The 20946-nt window shown below is 42.2% G+C and overlaps 2 protein-coding genes across 3 annotated transcripts in view; one reads left to right on the top strand and one right to left on the bottom strand.

Annotated features, from left to right (window-relative positions):
* Positions 1-3434: 3434 nt before the first annotated feature.
* si:ch211-152f22.4 (E3 SUMO-protein ligase ZBED1) lies at positions 3435-11043 on the top strand. Its single transcript, XM_054599444.1, has 3 exons — positions 3435-4321; positions 4597-5262; positions 10965-11043. The coding sequence occupies exons 1-3, from the start codon at positions 3435-3437 to the stop codon at positions 11041-11043; spliced, it is 1632 nt and encodes a 543-aa protein (XP_054455419.1).
* Positions 11044-11744: 701 nt separating this feature from the next.
* Positions 11745-20946, bottom strand: part of spag9b (sperm associated antigen 9b) — a 38106-nt gene continuing 28904 nt past the window's right edge. The window contains exons 15-29 of one of the 2 annotated variants that reach the window (XM_054598412.1): positions 20662-20791; positions 20410-20499; positions 19598-19759; positions 19288-19459; positions 18970-19173; positions 18084-18240; positions 17419-17547; positions 17251-17331; positions 17063-17130; positions 16825-16973; positions 16493-16664; positions 16284-16397; positions 15524-15703; positions 15017-15148; positions 11745-14924 (exon numbers count right to left, since the gene is read on the bottom strand). In XM_054598412.1, the coding sequence (XP_054454387.1) occupies positions 14806-14924; positions 15017-15148; positions 15524-15703; positions 16284-16397; positions 16493-16664; positions 16825-16973; positions 17063-17130; positions 17251-17331; positions 17419-17547; positions 18084-18240; positions 18970-19173; positions 19288-19459; positions 19598-19759; positions 20410-20499; positions 20662-20791 (2059 nt within the window). In that variant the 3' untranslated portion in view covers positions 11745-14805. Of the gene's footprint in view, positions 14925-15016; positions 15149-15523; positions 15707-16283; positions 16398-16492; positions 16665-16824; positions 16974-17062; positions 17131-17250; positions 17332-17418; positions 17548-18083; positions 18241-18969; positions 19174-19287; positions 19460-19597; positions 19760-20409; positions 20500-20661; positions 20792-20946 lie in introns of both variants that reach the window. The other variant, XM_054598411.1, reaches the window with a different exon arrangement.

Here is a 20946-nt window from a genome sequence, read left to right on the forward strand (position 1 = left end):
CTCACTAAACCTGGGAAGCAGGCGGAGATTATTAACCAGGTCACCCTGGGAAGACTTGCCCCCTGAGGCCTCAAAACTATCCGCTCTCCCCATATCTGAAAGTTTACCCTCTCTTACCAGCTGTAGTTGATGCTGTTGCATTTCCAACTTGGCACACTCAGTTTTATGCTTTATAGTTTCCAACTCTACTTCCTTTTCAAATTTCAACCTCTCCAACTCTAACTGCTGTTTTAACTGCAACTGCAGCAACTCCTTCTGTTGTTCAAATGTTAGAGCTCCAGGATTAGGCACTACACTAGTCACTGGACTGCTAACTGGCTGCCAGCACAAAACTCCAGCCTCAAACAGACCATCCCTTAAGCAGGTCTTCACACTCTCCTTTAACTTCTTATCTGGAATGTCAACTTCATAGTGCTCTGCTATCCTAAGAAGTTGTTCTTTAGTGCACTGCTCTAGCAAAGCCTGTGAAGGTTCCTGGATGAAACTCTCCACCAGGGAAGCCATCCTCAAAAACAAATCAGCCTAACAAGTTACAACTCTTGACTGAGACACGCCGAAAACCCAAAACCTGAGGTAACAGGTGAACAGGAGCCCCACCCCTATCCTGATGTTAACTACAACCATTAAAACTAGCTAACTAACTTGCCCTAGTCTTCGTGCAGTTAATGGTGGGGGGTACTTATGCACGCGAAACCAGCGGTGTGAAGAAGGCAACCAGAGGACTGGCAACCCTCTCCCAACCCTAGAGGTGCTCCCGAGCTAATAGCTCTACCCACCTTCGCCGCCACCTAAATTGATCACCACGAGTCCCCTAGAGGAACCCGCTACCAAACCTAACAGGGGGTAGAAACTCCTGCTCCAACAGATACCAACATACCCCAGGTAGGGCTAACCGCAAAGCCCCAGTCAAATCTAATCACCTTCACCACAAACAGAAATGGACCAAATACCTCTCCTTTAATTTCCTACAAGAAATAACCAGCACTGACAACAACCTGACATTTCCCCTCCCAGAACAGTTGATGATTAACCACAGCACAGTCAGCTATGTCCAACAACAAGTAGTGTACACTCCAACAAAGCAAACCAAAAACCATTGTCTGCAAGAGGAGGAAGCACACACCAACCTAAACCGGGCCAATTTACCAGTACAGTCAAAATTTAAGCTATTTTAATCCTAGTACTGGATCCCGGACGAGCCCCCACTTGTCACAAACTGGCTCAGCATATGTGACAAGGAGGGGAGACAAGTCAGGTTGAAAGTGATAAATGAAAGGATTTATTATCACTTAAACAATCATATTTACCAATAGCATGAGGTGTGGAGAGTAGTGGCATCAGTGGTGAATGTAGTGCATGGATGAGTTGAGATGTGTGTGTTGCTGTTGAGTGTAAAAGGAAGCCATCAAAAGAACCAAGAACCAACAACCTGTAGCAGCGTGGAGCCTAGGGGAGAGAGAGAGAGACAATGAGACCAGGCTGGCTTATATCACCTTGGGTAGAGGCCTAGCCAGGTGTGAGCAACTTGCCCTAACGACCCTCGCTTTCAGCCAACTCCTGCAGGAAGTAATCAGCTGCCGAAAGGGAGGGGTCGTAACATATTGAAATTACAAAACATGTTTCATGTTCCATCTATAGCAGTAGATGACTTGGTTGAAGAGCTACACTACCTGCTGAGTACAGTGTCTGTGTGAAGAGAAGCGTTAATAAATTAGTTGAATCAACAAGGTGGTCTGATTGTATGCATCATTGAGATATTGTTGAATTTCAAACAAATACACAATCATCTTGAATAGGTAACCTAATAGAAAAAATGCATTGAATATGAATCATAAAAATAATGCATTATGATTAAATTTAAGCTTAATTGTTATGTATTTCAAAAACATACACATTAATCATCTTGAATAGGTAACCTAATAGAAAAATATTAATGGATATTAATCATAAAAATACATAAATCTAATGCATTTTGATTGAATTTAAGCTTAATTGTTATGTATCTTAAACACATACACTTTATTCATCTTGAATAGGTAACCTAATTACTATGTAATTCAAACAAATATACTTAATGTATTCTAAATGTATAACCTGAATAATATGCATTTAAATTCAATAAATTATATTAATACTGAATACATAAACCTGAGGAATATGCATTTCAAATGAATAGGCTTTATTACACTGATGCATATGGATCATGTAAAGTTTATTAGGTAGGTTTATGTTCAAAATATTTAAAAAATCAAATGGAACTTTGTTATTAATTAAATTACATAAATCTTAAAAGTTAGGGTTAAATATTTCTGTGAGTGCACAATCAAGGCGTTATTTTTACGCTTCAACACCCCAACACCCTCCAGTGCGCCTGTGGAGAGGCTGTTCAGCCTCGGGAGTCTTGTTCTCACTCCTAAAAGAAATCGACTATCAGACAAACGTTTTGAGCACCTTCTTCTCCTACGTTTCAACCATTACTTTGGTGATGAATAGGCTAAAGGTAGCCTACGTGATTGTTATGAATGTAGGGCTATAGGGTCACACGAACATTTTCAGTTCTTCAATGTTTTTTTAGTGCCATGCACTGTTCTTTTGTGCAACGCATACGGTTAAATTGAGTTAAATTTCCAATTCTAAAAGGTTGCGTGCCTACCTGTTAAGCACTTTGTTAGGCGCCTGCACTTGTAAAGTGGATAAGCTATGTGTGACGCACTGTTCTTTTGTGCGCAGCCAATACGGTAAGCTACATTCTGTTAAAATAACTGCCTGTTACCGGAGTATGTTATTCATGGAAGCTGTTCAAATGATCAAAGGATGAATGCCTGTTAAATAAAACGTGCAATATGATGACTGTCTTTCCTGTCATTATGCTATAGGTTCATGATTGATTCATAAACAGTCAGCACTGTTGGTGCATCTAAAGGAGGATGTGTGTTGTTGTTGCGCTAGGCGGACACGCACGCACCCCAAACGCATTTTAATTGTTGGTAACGCACGAGTACTCTAACGCGTTTCTTTTATTTATAGGTAACGTAGTAACGTAACGGATTACTTTTAATTGATAGTAACAAAGTAACCTAACGGATTACTTTCAAAAGTAACGATACCCAACACTGCTACTTAGTCACTTTGATTCTTACTAGTGATGTGTCGGTCGCGAACGATCCGGCTCAAAGAGCCGGCTCTTTGACGTGAACGATTGGAACCGGCTCTACGATGGGAGCCGTTTTAAGATCCTATTTGGGAGCCGGTTTTTTTTTCAGTTTTTCGCTCTCTCCGCCTCCCTGTCGCTGTGCTTGTGCTCTGCTTTTCGTTTTTTTTCTCCTGCGGTGCCTCGCTGCAGAACAACTGCTCCCTCAGCATCAGCAACAACTGCCTCCATTTTTACACCCCAGCCTGCAACCCACCCTCCTGCACCCACAACCCAGAGCTCTATGAAGCAGTTCCTCCAGAAATCCTTAACTCCAGCAAGACAGACAGCAATAGACGAGGAGTTGGCCAAGATGGTGGCCAGAGATTACCAACCCTTTTCCATTGTTGAGGATGTTGGATTTAGGAATTTTTGCCAAGCCCTCAATCCTATGTATGCCTTCCCCAGCCGAAAAACCCTCACACAGAAATTCATCCCAGGCCTATATGATGCTGCACGGGCCTCCCTGCAAGAGAGGGTGAAGACAGCCTCAGCTGTATGCCTGACAACTGACTGCTGGACATCCCGCGCCACCACGTCATTCATGGCCGTCACCTGCCATTTCATAGAAAATTACAGTATGGCATCATGTCTACTGGACTGCTTTGAATTTAGTGACAGGCACACATCAGAAAACCTGGCTGAAGAGCTCCACCGAGTGGCAAGAGAGTGGGGGATGGAGAACAAAGTTGTGTGTTGTGTCACAGATAATGCAGCCAATATAACAAAAGCCATTCAGCTGCTGAAATGGACACACCATCCATGCCTGGCTCACACCATAAATCTGTTTGTGAGAAATGCTCTGAGGGCTATAAAGCCCACTGTGGATAAAGTAAAGGCCATAGTGGAATTTTTCCACAGAAGCACAGCAGCCACCCAAAAACTGAAATCCACCCAACGGCAGATGTCTATGGCAGAGCTGAAGCTCAAACAGGAGTGTGTCACCCGGTGGAATTCGGCATTCCATATGATCCAGCGAATCCTGGAATCTAAGGATGCGGTTATCGCAACATTGGCGGTCATCAACGCACCTGTGGCTCCTCTCAGCCAAGAGGAGTGGGAGGCTCTGCAAGAGGCCTGCAGCGTCCTGGAGCCCTTTGACCAGGTCACAGTGGAGATCAGCGCAGAGAGGTACAGTGTTCAAACATCATCTCATTGAACTTTACTATAATATTACTATGACCTATTAAACTTTATTAGGATGTTATTATCATTGTAATTTTTTATTTGTTAAATATTTTTTTTGACAAACAGGTTTAGAAGTGGCTGAAAATAATATTATTAAATAAAAAATATTAGTAGCCTATGTCAAGCAATTTAGAAGTGAAGCTTAAAATAATATTGCTAAATAGCCTAAATGAATAAATATTATATAAAATATAATATTTTGATGCTTCTTTTTTCAGGTATGTTACTGCCTCCAAAATGCTCATACTGTGCAGGGGTCTTCAGAGGGTGACAACAGAGCACCAGAGCAGAGTCACCACAGCGTGCGTGAAGGATCTGGTGAATTCCCTCTCTTCAAGCATGGACAAAAAATTCCACCGGATGGAATACAATGCAGTTCTGTCCGAAACCACCATCCTCGACCCCCGCTTCAAAAAGGCGGCCTTTAGTGACAACAGAGCAGTCGACGAAGCCCTCCAAAGAATTACCACAGCAGCATCCAGGCATAGGCAGTCATCTCACCTGCAAGGGGGTCATGGAGGAGAGGAGGGAGCAGCAGCACATGAGCCGGAGGAGCCCCAAGCATCGGCTGTTTGGAGGTTTTTTGAGGAGCGGGCAAGCGGAGACACTGCAACCAGGAATCCTACAGCTGATGCTATTCTGGAGGTGAGGTCCTACCTTGAGGAGCCTCTTTTCCAGCGCAGTGCCGACCCACTGAGGTGGTGGGAGACAAAGGCACTGATCTATCCACAGCTCTCTTACGTGATGGCACGTAGACTGTGCATAGTGGCAACATCCGTCCCATCAGAGAGGATCTTCTCCAAAACTGGACAGATCATAACTGAGAGAAGGAACAGGATCAGCCCTGCCAAGCTTAGACACCTGGTGTTTCTCAACGCCAATCTGTAAGTCTTTGAGTGATACAGTGAGTTCCTTATCTCTATAGTGGTTCAAAACTTGTGTTGTTCACATGTGTTTTATACTTTAATTTAATAGCACTATAGGTCTAAATAATACTTGAAATTATGCCTTTTTGGCATGAAGCTGCTTTAATACTTTTCTCATACTGTGATGGGTATCTGTGTTTAATACAGTGAGTGAGTGGTTCAAAACTTGTGTTTTGTTTTGTCATAGTGTTATACTTAAATTTAAAAGCACTTTATTTGATATTTGTATTGTGGCTTTTCTGTTATGAAGCTGCTTTGATTGCCTACTTTTTTGTATTGTGGTGGGTGTTTGTATTTATATTTAACTGTTACATTTTTTCAAGTTATTTTTTTTTGGAAGTGGTGCTATTTTGTAATAAAGGTTTTATTCATAAAGCATTGTTATGCTGCATTTTTACTCATAAGTGCTTAACAATGTCAATAATGAAACAAAATGTTATAAAATTAGGTTTAAGCTATTAATTAATTAATTAATAATGTAAAACATGTGTATGGGGAGCCGTTTGGGAGCCGAAAGAGCCGGCTCTCCACAGTAAGAAGAGCCATTAGAGCCGCATCTCGCAAAGGAGACCTGAAAATCCCATCACTAATTCTTACAACCAACCGCAAATTAAATATCCACTGTTACTTTAAGGCAGCACACAAATGAAATGTCCACAACGCAGCTTAAATGGCAGATTACTTGTGCTACTTTCAAGATGCGATCTTCAGCATTCTTGCTTATTTAGCCTTTAACGTCTTCAGTTCTTATTGCGGTACCTCCTTCTAGCAGTGTGAGGTGACGTCGTCTTCTGTCCGCGCGCAGCTCCGTGTGACGTCGATCTTGGAGTCTTCACGATCATAGACATCATATAGGATCCTATATGATGTCTATGTTCACGATGCAGTGTAGTGTTCTACTGTAACGCCCATTGAAATACTCGAGGCTCCGGCTCCTTTTACTGATGGTTTAATCACACCGTAGAACTACAATACAATACAGACATGAAATTAGTTTAACACACAAACAATTACCCAAGAGCATACGAATCATTCACGGCAAACAAAAGGTAACAAAAACACAACACTAACCACTTTGCCTGCTTGTAGCCAATGGGGTTAAATTAAATCTTTCTTGGTGCCTGCTTGAAACATAAAACCTTAGAACGTTTATAGAACGTGACTTGTCTGCAGCTGTGACACTAGCTTCTCGAAGCTTCTCGACAAAAACCCACGAACAAGAAATAACACGGATACATTTACGAGAAATAACACGAGTCCACCTTGAGGTCAAAGACCGAATTACATATAATACCCCACAGAGCAGGAAAACACTGCCTGCAGTTACAATGATATCAATCGCTAGTTTCAAGTCTTCTTCAATACAGCATGATGTTAATTTAGTAAATGCTCCATTTAGAATAAAATAAACAATAGGCACGCCTATGATAAAGAATATGCTTTATGGGGTGACAACATTGTGATTGACAGCAGTGGCGGTTCTACATGGAATTACACCCCGGGCGAGACCCCTCCGAGTCCGCCCCCCCCCGTTTTTTTTTTTTTTTTTTTTTTTTTTTTTTTACTAAATAAATGAAAGACAAACTGTGCACAATTGCAAAAAACCTTTTATAGAACTTTAAATAGGGAATCAATGTGCACAATTATGCACAACACAGTATAAGTTACAACATACAAGTGGAAAAAATATCAGATATAGAAAAAAATGATAGTTTGGTGCAGGAATTATAGGCCTGTAATTATAATATTATGAATGTGCGTTTTTTGCAAGAAAGTCGAGGTGTGACTGACTTGCGCCCACTTATTGTATTATAGTATTGCTCTATAGCAGGGGTACTCAAGTAGAAATGATGAGGGGCCACAAATTTTTTTTTCAGTGACTCAAGGGGCCATTTATTGGGACCGTGTACGTCCGATAACGTATCATAACATAACGTATGTATAACATTTACAACATTTTTAATTGCCGCGACAGACTCTTGACATATTAAGCACAGAGGGCGAGTGCTGGACGGTGGTAGAAAGAACGCAAACCTTTCTGTCCACTCTGGTTGGAACTGGCGGTTTTCGCTGTCCAGTTTTCTTTTTGGGGCAAATTTGGAGCATTACGGCTCCGGTCGGTATACATATGTATATATACGTATGTATATATACGTATGTATATATACGTATGTATATATACGTGTGACTGACTGCTGCTGAGATGGACTGTCTGCCTCGAGTTTGGGAGGGCTGGAGCGGTCTGTGGGCTGGAGTGCTATCTGTTTATCTGTTTATCTGTTTATCTGTTTATCGTTGCAACCCCCAGCCTCGTATTGAGATCGCGGCGCGCGGTTTCAAAATAAGAGCGCCCAGCACGATTTTTTTTTTTTTTTTTTTAATAATTAAAAAAACTTTTCAAAACAGCTCGAGGGCCATTAATAGACACCCCGCGGCCACATACGGGCCGCTACTTGAGTATGACTGCTCTATAGCCTACAGTGGATCCCCCCGTCCCCCCACTTGTCTGTTCCAAGGTGAACTTTCCCCCGCCCTCCCTCCCCTTCCCCGTTTTCACACATAGATGACGTCACCTTCTTAGCAAGCAGGAGCGCCTGCAGCCGCAGGGGGCGCCAATTCGCCAATTCCCCACAGTGATATGATAGATAATAGAAAACCGCTTCGCAGCCCAGATTATTATTTATTTATTTATTTGGTCGTTCCGCCCCCCACGTGGCTTGAAAAAGTGCCGCCCCGGGCCACCGCCCGGGTGGCCCGTGTCTAAAACCATAGACATCATATAGGTATATGATGTCTATGTCTAAAACCGCCACTGATTGACAGGATGCTACCATGGCGTAGTATACATGCTTTCAGTCTTTTCCTCTTCAGTCTCCTAAGCAGTTAGCTGATAAGCCTTTGATGTGGCTGTGTGTCAAAATCACACTTTGATATTAATATACAATGAAAGTAAACTACTATAATTATAAATGTACAGCAAATTAATAAAACGTTTTAAACTTTATAGATGTTATAGAGAATAGTGACTATTATGTTGCCTTGTAGTGTAAAAATCTATCTTGCTGCTATGTATGTTCCTCCAGCATTGTCTTCCTTTGTCTTTTGGTATAACTCTTTAATTCATTAGGAAGAATCCTCCAATAGACAGCTCCAGTACTTACCTTGTGGAAAAGAGCTCCAGGTCATCCAGACCAAAATCCATTTATTGACAACTTATTAACATTTACAGCTCTAGACTTACATGCTCAGCAGATGTCAGGACCTAGGGAGATAAAATACAATGCTGCCGATACAGGTTATTCATTCATTTCTCAAATTGGAAAGACAATTCCAGAAAGTATTGCAACTTCACTGTTTTACTGTTTTAGTCCATTGTAGATTATATGTTTGTGCTTTAAAGCAGTAGTTTTTGAGAAACATGCTTATTTGGTTTCCTGCTAAGAAGAGGACGAAACAATCGATTCCGCTCTCATATTTGTATGGTAAATATGAAGCTAGCAAGCAGCCGGTTAGCTAAGTTTAGCAGAGAGTGAAAATAAGGAAAGAGCTAGCCTGGCTAACTTCTAAAGCAGTTGTTTTAACACTTTTTTCTAGGTATATACAAACTATTAATTCATTAAAGAGGCACTTTTAGAGGTGCTGTTAGCCAGATAGACGGAACCAGGCTAGCGGTTTATCGGTTTCAAGTCTTTGTGCCAAGTTAAGCTACCTTAGCTGCTAGCCTTAGCTTCATACCAACAGATATGCGAGTGGAGCAAACAAGCGCATTTCCAAAAAATATCGAACTATTCCTTTAACATTTTGCACCTAAGATAAAGTCACTTTTTTGTGTATATTTCAAAGCCTACAAAAGTGAGAGAAAATAATACTTTTTTCTATAGCAGCAGTGACAGTGACAGATTACCTTTTGTGTTGTGGCGGCTGTGGCGTAGTGGAGCGCAAGGTAGTTCTCCAATCAGAGGGTCGGTGGTTTGATACCCGGCTTCGGCAGTCGATGTGTCCTTGGGCAAGACACTTAACCCCAAGTTGCTCCTGAAGGCTTGCCATCGGTGTGGACTGGATGTGAATGAATGTTAGTTAGAGTCTGATGGTGGCACCTTGCATGGTAGCCTGTCATCAGTGTGTGAATGGGTGAATGATATGTAATATACTACTGATTGTAAGTCGCTTTGGATAAAAGCGTCTGCTAAATGACTGTAATGTAATGTAATGTGTTGTTAAAAACTGATGAAAAAAAGATTTGTCACATTTGTCAATATTTATATATTCACACGCACACAAATAGTGAGAAAAATGTGCCTTTGGTGACAGAGATGATTGTCAAAGGAAGGGAGTCCTCACATCATATTAGAGAAAAAAGAAGGGATGACAAAGAGGGTAGGGCAGAGTGTGCAAAGAGTGATGGGAAAGGATGAGAGGACAGAAATAGCTGATGTGTGTGCGTGTGTGTGTGTGTGTGTGTGTGTGTGTGTGTGTGTGTGTGTGTGTGTGTGTGTGTGTGTGTGTGTGTGTGTGTGTGAATGGGAGGGGACTCCAGCTGTGTGTTTATCCTGCACCAGGGAAGACTGTGTCGAGCCACCTGAGATGACAGAGCAGACGACGGGCTGCGTAAACACACGCTCAAAAAGGTGTGTGTAGTTCCTCTTCAGGAGTGCGTCTGCATTTGTGAGTTACCCATGATTCATGCTGAATAGATGCACCGCTGCAAATCTGTCTCTGGGAGAGAGTGAATTTCTGCCAGCAGCGATTTTCGACTTTAATGCGTTTGCCTTCTCTGGGTGAAAAACAGGGGCATGCAGCAAAGTCAGCAATCACCTCATTACAGCCATTTGACTGTTTATGAAGTATAAAAGAAACAAACGCACAAACACACACATTAAGCCTCATTTCACAGCATGTTCTTTGCAGGATTTCACCTCAGAGCAACTAGGCGTTACTGTAAACAGACAGTTGCAGTGGTATTAGTAGGTCAGTTAACCCGGAGCATCGTGGGCAGCAGTAACCACAACAGGAACAAGAGGTTATGGTGAGACCTGGATAGCCCCCCCCCCTCTAAGCCACCATCTTACATAACTGAAGAGCAGACTGTAACATGGTACTGTTAGGTTTTGCAAACCGGCAGTCAATTTCGCGACCTTTAATTCAGACACTGGTATGTATTCTTAAAAGGGTACAAGTTGCTAAATTAAAATTAAAAAAAAATGATGAGAAAGCACAAGCCTAATACTGTTCTCAGCACTATTCCACACATGAATTGCATAATGTTTGGCAACTAAGATTGGAGAGTTTGGAAATAGCACAATTAAGAACCTGCTTCCAGTAGTTTGACAAATGAATCTTAAAGTAAGAATATGCAGCTATTATAGATTTAATCACTTATTTTGCAGCTACAGTCTTACTTGGTCTTGTATGACCAGTAGCTTATGATGGGCATCGTCATCATTGATGCCCTTGTTTGCACTGTTAGGGCTGTTAGCACCGTTAGCTTCCAGCCGCCCGCTCAGCCGTCGCCATGTGGAAGCAATATCTCAGTCATAGATATGGTCTAAATTTGTTATATAGCACTTTTGACATTTCAATTATTTTTTTTATCAAGACAGTAAAACAGGAAGTAAACATGCTGTGTTTATTGATCACTGATGACATGCTCTTTCAACCAGGCACACTGTGTACGTCTACTACTTAACCCGCTACTCCACTAACATGGCTGTGATCCATGACAGCCAGGTGTTCTCCTGAGAGCTTGTGAAGAGATTAAAGCCTCCATCGGTCTCTCAGCCTGCTAAGCACTAGTTCAGCCTCACTCAACGGGCTGAAACCAAGGCCTCGAATAGAACAGTGGTGGACCAATCAAAGGCAGGGGAGGGGTGCTTCTGTCCGTCCAATGGTCAATGGGAAGACAGCTAGTAAAGTGTAGGTCAAGCACGCCACCTAGTGTTGGTAAAGAAAAGTGAGTAGGTGTATGTGACCAGGAATGAGTATCAAATAAGGCAGGCCCTTTATTTTATAGTAAAGAAAAGAGGAATGTATCATTTTTCTAGAAAGTAAAGTTGTCTCTCAGTTGGATTTTGCTACTTGGTTTGGTACAAGTGACATAACAGCTTCTATGTGGTAAAAATGTTGTTTAAATGCATTAAGATTGGTTGCGTGATCGTCTTGCATTTAAATACATTACTGGGTGTTTGTTTATTTTTAACGGACATTTGACATGAAAATAATACTGCATATTTTGAGGCTAAGCCATGGATTAAAGTTTTACTTACTGTACTTTGTTAAAAAAAAAAGAAAAGTGTTTTAACCTATTTATGGAACGGACAATAAACCTGGTTTGGTGTTTTTGCCTTTGGTTGGTCAGATTATTTGTTTTACTGCTGAGTTTACTGTGGTGCTGCAGGTCCAAGTCAAAGACCAGCTGTGTATCACTGACGAAGACAAATAAAAACATTACAAGCAGACGAAGCTTGCCCACCAAAGTTGCTTTAATAGACTTTTAAAATACTTAAGGCCAGAGATGCCGAAGAAGTACAAGATGGTGTGTACCGCTAACTTGGAAGAGAGAAAGTCACTGCCAAGTTAAAGACACGCGTGTGCAGATGAGAGGGCTGACAGACCTGTGGACGAGGGCAAATCACTCAATCACGGAGTGGTGAGATTGCTTGTTGACTTCAGTTCGACTTTTTCCTTTTTCCTGCATTAGCTGATGACTGATTGTGTCAGGGTCTGTGGACAGGCTGCTGGGTTTCTTCCTACGTTTTAAATAAAAATAAAAGCTAAAAATGAAGCAAACCCCGCCCCTCTCATAGCAATAGTGCATAGCTGAGTAAGTCCCCCCTACAAAACAAATTTATATAATTTCAAAACAATAAACCCAAGCCATTTCATGTTCCATCCATATATAATCATATATATTCATATTCAATGTACAAAGATACAATCTGAATTGCGAAGGCTCAATCATTGTAAATAAATACTGAAATGGCTAAACTGCAATAACATTTCCCTCCTCTCTTGGAGAGGAGACATACACACACCCACACACTCAGGATATCAGGATAAGGACAGACATCCTTTGATACTGTTCAATACAAAGAGGACCAAACAAAGAGCATACCAGTGCAGTGTACTGGTACACAGAGGCCAGATTTACAGTCTCATTTTACACCCAAATGAACATCTTGTGAACTGTACTCAGACAGTACAGTCAAAAAGACAAAGATTAAAAAAAAAAAAAAAAAAGTTCATAAAAATAGACTTAAAACATAATTTTCCCATCAGGATAAACATATAAACAGGATAACTTCAGATAAACATATTTCTTGCTCAAAGGGGGCAAAGCAGCGCCGCAGAACCAAAACTGTCAATGTTAGAATTCTGACCTCTAAAAGTCGAGATAAGAATTAATAGGGGGGGGGGGGTTACGTAATCCTCATGCGTGGCGGCTTGTTTTGTATCCTCTCATAGTATCGGGTCCAGCACAATCTCTTCTCTCAAACCCTGAAAATACGTCAATTCCCACATATGAAAGTCAAAAAATATATCGTATCCTTACACTGGGATTTCTGTTACAAAAAACGTGCATGTCATCTGCACGGAGGCTGACTGGAACATGCTGCTCTATATAAAGGTGAGACACCATTATTGTTTCAGCATGTGAAAAACTAGCCATTCTTTATACTTTGGTAGCAAGCGCAGCAACATTCTTTTAAGAAAAAATAAATACTTTGTCACACTTGAAAAGCAGAGTGAATCAAGTCTTTTCAAGCCTTGATACCTAAGGCGCTTTGTTTAAAGTGTCTACTAGCTGGTGGGTAGATTGAGAGCAGACGACCGACAGCATCCTCGTGTTATATTGGATTAAATACAAATCTTCGGTGTGCAAATCTTTCAGCATTGCAACCAAAACTAACTTGAAGGAAGGGCTGATGTACAGCTCGTGGCAGCAGATGCAGCAGCAGAAGCAGCCGCTGCCTTTCATTTCCTTATTAAGGGTTGTTTGAACGGGTCAGTGAGTAACTTAGGATCCAGTTTGTGCCTCTAATGTAAAATCATTACATTCAAGTCACAGAGAAAAAATGATTACACACCTGTTAGCAGCTATCTGAGGCTTTGTCCAGGCACAGTGGTGCTCTGAGTTGAATGCTAAGTTCAGAATGCTAATATGCTTACACTGACAATGGTAACGTTAACGGCCTAATTTAGTTTGTTAGCATGCTAACATTTTCTAATTAGCACTAAACACAATGTACAGCAGAGGCTGATGGGAATGGCATTCGATTTGCAGCTATTTGGTCATAAACAAAAGTATTGGTAACGTTCAAATTTTGACCTGATGATGATGCTAGATGAAAAGTAAGGGGATCACAAAAGGTAAAGGTGCAAGATAGAAGACTGCAGCATTTAGATTGCCTCTCAATAGCTTTCAACATGGCGAAGGCGAGCCGGCGGCTCACAGCGACACCCATCTGCTAGCGTGACAAAAAAAACAAATGGGTAATTTTGCCGCACTTACTGCTGTTCTGAAGGCATGGGTTTAAAAGTCTCTTTTATCATGCAGCAGACTGAATATTTTTTCATTCAATTGGTTCTGGGAGTATCATCAGCACAGAGATAAGTGTTATTAGGAAACCCTCTGGGTTTTATCAGAACAGTGCAGAACTTTTTTTCTCCAGAATATTGGATGCTTTGCTCCGTGACTGGAATGGTAAAGCTCTTATGAGAGGCATAAACTGGGACGTGCATCTTGAATTTTATGATAAATGCAGGGCCATCTTCTGCAACACATGCTAACAAGATGAAGCTGATGTATTGCATTGGACTAAAACAAGTCCTGACCAGGAGACAACCGGCAATCAATTAAATTTGTCTTGCATACAATCAAAAGCCAAGTTCTCAAAGGGTGAAAAACCAAACGAAACAACATGAAATAGGATTCATAAAGAATCCAACATGATTTGCTCCTACACATGATTGCCCCAGTCTTACATTATTAAAGAGCAACAGGGGAGATTATTCTGTTTGACCGACTGATTTAGCATCAAGTCCAGTCCGACATGAGCACACAACAACTGAACTGAATGAAGGGAACCCAGAGATGTTGGGAGGAAAGTCCATTGGATTTGCTGAGCTGAGCGCAAGTGTAACAAAAAGTTCTGTATCCAATAACAGCTTTACCGCAAATAATATTAGAAGAGACAGAAGAGGCATTATAACAGATTGAAATTCAAATTCATACAATTTAAAAGGAACAAATAAGAAAAAACAACTAATAATAAAACATAACATGCAGTTTGTGTGAATCTGTTTGCACTGCTCCAGTCCAGTTTACCACCGAGTACGCCCTCGGAGCAGTTTCTGCTTGTTTAGCTCTTATTGTTCAGGAAGTAAGAAAGTGCTGATTAAGCTCTGTCTGTGGAGAGGTCTTGCACCTGAGCTCCTCCATCCATGGCAGCCGGTTTGAGAGAAAAAGGCAAATCGGAGCCTCAGGGGGTCCGAGGTCAGAGTTCAGCCCTCGCTGGCGAGGACCTGCCAGACGATGAGGTGGCTGCGCTCGGCTTTAGCCAGGAAGGGCTGCAGCTTCATGGGGGGCTGCTCGCCCTCCTCCGCCTCGCCATCCTCGTCCCCTTGAAGACATACAGAGAGATGTCACGTTTGTCACTAGATCTCCTCCAGTGACTACATTGTTGGTTTTATCTATCACACTTAGCTAACTCACCCATCCTGAAGTCGATGTAGCCTTCTCCTCCACTCATCACCAGCATGGACTTGGTTCCTTCCTGAGTTGCGGCATCTGTCGTTTTCTCACCTGCTGCCTCGACTCCGCAGGACGCAGATGGAACTGCGTGACCTGAGAGCACAGAGCCACAAACTGTAAATAACATCAAACGAGTCCAGATCGGGTTTATCTGGGACATACCTTCTTATCTTATCTGTATAGTGTATTTTTAAGAGATCTCAGCTCTCTGATTCCCTAGTTTTTACTCTGCATTTAATAACATGAGAAGACTTGCAAACTGTTTCTTACATTTTATACACATGTAGATGGCCTGCTGATCATGTAATCACATCACATATTACAAATGTATGGCAGCAGCAACTAAAAGCACAACTTATTTTATTGGGAAAATAAAATATATATTTTGGAGGTCCAAAATGTTTGATAAAACCCAAAGAGTTGAGAAACACCACTGGAATATAAAGAAAGATCCTGGTTTGTTTTTACCTGGGACTGCGGTGAAGAACTTGACGGCATCTCTGTGACCATGGAAACAGAGCTGAGCGTGAGCCATGGAGCAGTATGGAACAAATGTCCCGGCTGTCACTTTGTCACTGCTGTCGTCGCCATAGACACGAACCACACTTCCTGGATGGTTGCTCCCTGCTGCCTTGGTTGCTTTGTTCGCTGCTGATGGAGCGTTGGAAGTGAGAGAGAGAGACAGAGGCTGTGAATTCCACCTTCAGGACAATGTTTAATATGCATTTTTTGTGGAACTAATGTGATGTTATTGCTGTTTTATATTATTTTTACAAGTCCACGTAACGCCACTGGCTATAAGTCACTTTACCTTGTAGAACAAGTGAGTTCCTAGTCTTCAAAGATAAGTGGTGAAACTGTTCTAAATATAGGGAACACTTAAACTGATATTATTTTAGGTGGGCCTGTCTTTTAGGCGTTTAAAATAGGATTTGCTGCTGCCCCCGTCCACAGCATTACATTACTTTGACATGTTTCGTTACTCCTGTCTGCTTCTCCAAACTCCATCTTCTGTAGGTAATACACTGACTATGGAGAAGTCCCTCATACAACCCCACTTCAAACAATCTGAACTATCCCTTTAAGTATTTCACACATTTGATTTTCTACAAAATGTGGAGTGATAGTGGAAATGAGGGACTATAAATACATGGGCAGCTACAAGAAAAACTGTGCAGTGTGAATGTGTGTTTCCACCAGAAGATACCAGTCTAGGTCTCAAACTCACTGTCTGTTAAAGGGATGGAGATGATGACTCCGTTTCCGGTGCCGATCCACAGGCGATTACTTGCCACCATGAGAGCTGTGATCCTCACAAATGAGAAACCTAGTTTCCCCGTACCTGGGTAAAAAAAGAACACAAAACCTGAGCTGATTAACCAAGTGTCTGTTGTGTTTCGTGGAGAAAGTCTCGTTGTAACAGAGCGCTGATCTTACCCAGCATCTTGCTGACGTAGGGCTCGATGTCGACGTCCTGAAGGTGCTGGAAGGTGTGAGCGTGGAACAGCCTGAGAGTGGAGTCCAGTCTGATGGACACCCAGATGCCGTCACCATCCCAGGCCAGCTGACGGACCTGGCTTTCCTTACGAGGGTGAGCGTCAAACGACTTCTGCAAAGGACACAATATATACAGGGTGCAACTTTTCTGTGAAGTTGATCAACCAACCAGTAAGGCAGATAATGTATTGTTTTGAGATGCTACAGTGTTACATGCTTACAGTTGACTGCAAAGTGTGTGCAAAACTCTAAATAATATAGTCTTTTCATACCTCTATCTTCATGGCTTTGGGCTGCACCACATAGATCTTGTTCCTGAAGCCACACCACACCTTGTCGTGTACTACAGTCATGCAGCGGATGGAGTGGTGTGGTCTCCCCAAGTCTAACAGATGGTAGTTGGTCAGATCCCACTGTCCATCTGCCACAAAGAAGGAAGTCAAGATACATGGTTATATTTACAGATAAATCAGATAGATATATTTTTTAAAAGGACTCGTGTTCTCTTACCTACTCCTCTGTGGAAAATGGCTAAAGTTCCATCACAGAGACCCACCAGTACACGGCCTTTCACATGCCTGTGGGAGAGAAAAACAAATGCTTCCAAAAACACAGCAAAGAAAAAAAAAAAAAAAAAAAAGAAGAGCAGCATGAGATTTAAACGGTAAAACATCTATCGTCTGTTCTACTGTACTTACACTATGCCGAGCACAGAGTCCTTCAGCTTTATCGAATGGAGACACTTCTTCCACTGAGCCACGGAGGAGTGGACGTACACACTGGAATCAGAAAAGTTTTCTCCATCATCAGTTTTTCCTCAAATTTCGGTGTAGTGAGCCGGGCAACAACTCGGGCGTAACACTCACCATCCGTTCTGTGCCCCCAGCCACATAGTGGGCAGAACACTGCTCATCTTCTCGGCCTCTTCTCTCATCAGGTCCTGCTCCTCCGCGGTGGGGTTTGAACTCACGCCGTCTTTCAACAGATCACTCTCCCTGGACAACAGAGACAGCACGTATTATTACAGAAGCTGTGTTTGTATGGTTGTGCTTGCTACCAAATGATATGTGCCGGATGTGTAGGGACTAGACATCTAGTTGTGAATGATTGCTTATCTGATGTCGAAAATACAATACCTAATCCCTGAGATGCAAGTGAGATATCAGTTGTTTCTCTGCTGTGTTTATGACTTAAGTACAGGTAAAAGTTACTTTTTTTCCTCTGTGAAAACAGGTGAGGAAAAAAAAAAAATCATCTGACACGTATAAAAAAAGTTGTCACCCACCTTAGAAAACAATTTGGAACACTTTGAAAATGTGAGAATGTTTTCCTCACTTGCCTCCAGGGGCTTCTTTAATATACAAGCAGTAAACACTTGAAGGTTTAATGCTTTGAAATAATAATTTACCATCACAAAAAATCATGTGATTTGATGTTGTAGCTCATTGGGTTTGTATATGGTTGTACTGATGTAATTGCCTGTTTTATTGGACAGACTGTATAGTAACACTATTGGGCCTCCTGGTGTTACCTCTGAGAGTAGTTGGCTGGAGCCTCTGCAGTCTGCTGAGCTCCCAGTGGATCGGTGAAGACGTGTTCGGTGTAGACTCCCCTCAGGCTCTCTCTCTGGTCAGCAGGCCCGGCGCTGGCTTCTGTCGCCTCTGTGGCTTCCTCTGCTGGTCTGGATTCTGTAGAGAGGATCCTCTCTTAGTTAACTGGGCAGACTGTTATGTGTAAGTAACATTTATGGTGTCATTTTAGCCTCATTACTGTAGGGGCCAGATGGGTGGAATAGTTAGTGTATTGATGCTCTGACGACAGATTTATTCCTTCCCTCACTAAACTGCAGATTGTTGTGCACGTCTGTTTCTTTTTGAATTCTTTAGAGTTGACACATATAATCCGGTTGAATAAATTTCTGCTATTCAAAAACATAGCCTGAGTCTGTATTTATCAAATAATCTCAAAAAGGGAAATTGCGTTCAAGCACATTGTGGGTTTATTATTTAACAACTAAGTAATTTAAAATGAGCAATGCTGTATCGAAGAGATATGCTGCAGAATATTTTCCAACACTGGGTGACATTTCAGAAAAAATGTTGTAGTTGAAAGGTGACAAATGCCCTGTTTTTGATGATCATCACTACATGTGCAATGCGCACATTACATGCAAGATGAGGCACATATGCAGACAACATGATAGGATAGAGCTGAATCAAATTATTTACTATAAATTATGTAATTGTATTGTTTAACCCATAAAATAAATATCATTGTGAAAGTGCGTGTTCTTCGTCCAGGGTACACTATCAGCACTATTTCTAGGAGTGTCAGAGAAGCTTGATAAATACTGAACACAGAGAATACATGCTAATGTACGGTGGGAAAAAAGGGATCAAACAGTAAACTTCTCTGACCACTTTCTCCGTCTTCTCCTGGACTGACTGCTGTCTGAGGAACGGCCGCTGCTCCCTCGGCTTCACAGCCCACCACCGTGATGCCTCCGAGCAAGCCACATGCCGAGCTGCTGTCTGGCGATGGCAAGCCGCCGTCCACTGCTGGTCCCGTCTCGGAGTTCGGAGCGACTTCCTCACCAGCTGGGTAGTCGGTCTCTCTGGCACCTAAATAAAAACACAGGCATATAAATCATGAATAAGACGACATGACGTTCCCTTGTAGTTGGTGCAGCTCCTCTGTGGGCCGCTGAACAGATGCACATGTACTCATCCGCTGACCTGGAACACTGGCGATGCAGAGGACGTGAGAGTTACACACGAAGAAGCTCTCCAGGATGTTTCCAGCCTGGTTGGCGTCAATGACAACAGCTTTGGTGGTGGACTCGGTGCTGGTGCAGATCCAAACCAGCGACGACATCTCATCGTGCTGCCGCAACTCCTTCTGCTGCTCCTGAAACAAAGAACAAAAGAAAGTGTGATATGAACGATCTAGCATTTCTCTAAAGGGTTATCTTTATCACCATGTATCCTTGTGGGCTGAGATTTTAACAGCTGCACTGAAATAAGCAGAGCCTCTGTGTGTGTTTACCTTGAGGTCTTGATCCAGTTTATCCAGGCTGCTCTGAGATCCTATTTTCTTTTTAGGGCTCTCTGGTCCAGGCATGTCGCTGTAAAACACGCTGGCCCCTACGATGGAACCTCCGTCTCTGGTTTTACCTCCGGAGAGGTTCACACCAGCAGCACACCACAGCTGGAGCACAGACACACATTTTCAGCAGTCAGATAGATTGAGACACGCAGGAGATATATACCAATGCATCGGCAGAATACATGAGAGCTACAGCTAGGAACTATTTTCTTTCTACCGAACTACATCCTCGCAGAGGTGATATGGTTGGAGGACCACAAGCTTTGAGCACCACAAGCAGAGTTGCATTATAGTGGAGGGAAAGCAGACATCACTGCGGCCAATATCTCACCAACACTTGGTGACTTACACCAAAACAATCCAGACTGATTGATAGCACTACAGGTAAGAGGATTTGATGTTTGTATTAACTGTTCCTTTAAAAACTTCTAGCAGTGAAAAAAAGTAAAAGGTCCTATCTAGAGCCAGTGTTTGGTTTTTCCATTCTGGGCTACTGTACAAACATGATGGTGCAACATGGCGGTCCGTGAAGAGACCTACACCTTATGCAGATATAACCGTCTAATTTTATAGGTAACGAAAACAGCGATTCTTAGTTTCAGGTGAATATACACCAAAGAAAACAAAGCTTATATTATATTCCATTTCTCCCTGAGTGCTTCACCATGCCCCTTAAATGTTGAGGATAAAAGCTAACGAGACATTTTGTATGCAATTACAGATATTATCCACTAACAAGCTGGAGGTTCTACCTTCATAGAAGCATCTTTCTCATCCAGTGGTCTGAGGAAGACAGGAACAGGTAGATTCTTCCCCTTACTCTCTGTCTGACCACCGTTGGCCTGAAAGAATTACAAACAGCACCATTGCGTTACAGCTTGATTCTATAACAAGTTTAAATCACAACAGTTCCACCATCACCTGAAGGATAACAGACAATTTGTAGAATTGATAACAGAGGACAAGAAGTGCTACTGCCACAGTGTTTGTGCTCATCTCCTTACTTTGTATTTCTTAGGCAGACTCCAGCCGTAAGCCTGCACTCGGTCGTCCTCCTTCTGAACGTGGGCTTTGACCTGCTGGTACTGGGCCCTCTTCTGCTCCCGCCTGGACACCACGTTATCAGCTGCCACTCTGTGGGACAGATAGCAGATATGGGATTTCAGCATGATTTCAAAAGGTAATACTAATAAATCCATCCGCTGATCGTGAAGTCTGTTCAGGAAGCCATCTTTTAAATGCTCTGTATAAGGCCATATAGATATATAAAACCTATTTAAGCAAATCAG

This window comes from Anoplopoma fimbria, chromosome 5, assembly GCF_027596085.1.
Source record: "Anoplopoma fimbria isolate UVic2021 breed Golden Eagle Sablefish chromosome 5, Afim_UVic_2022, whole genome shotgun sequence".
NCBI lineage: Eukaryota > Metazoa > Chordata > Actinopteri > Perciformes > Anoplopomatidae > Anoplopoma > Anoplopoma fimbria.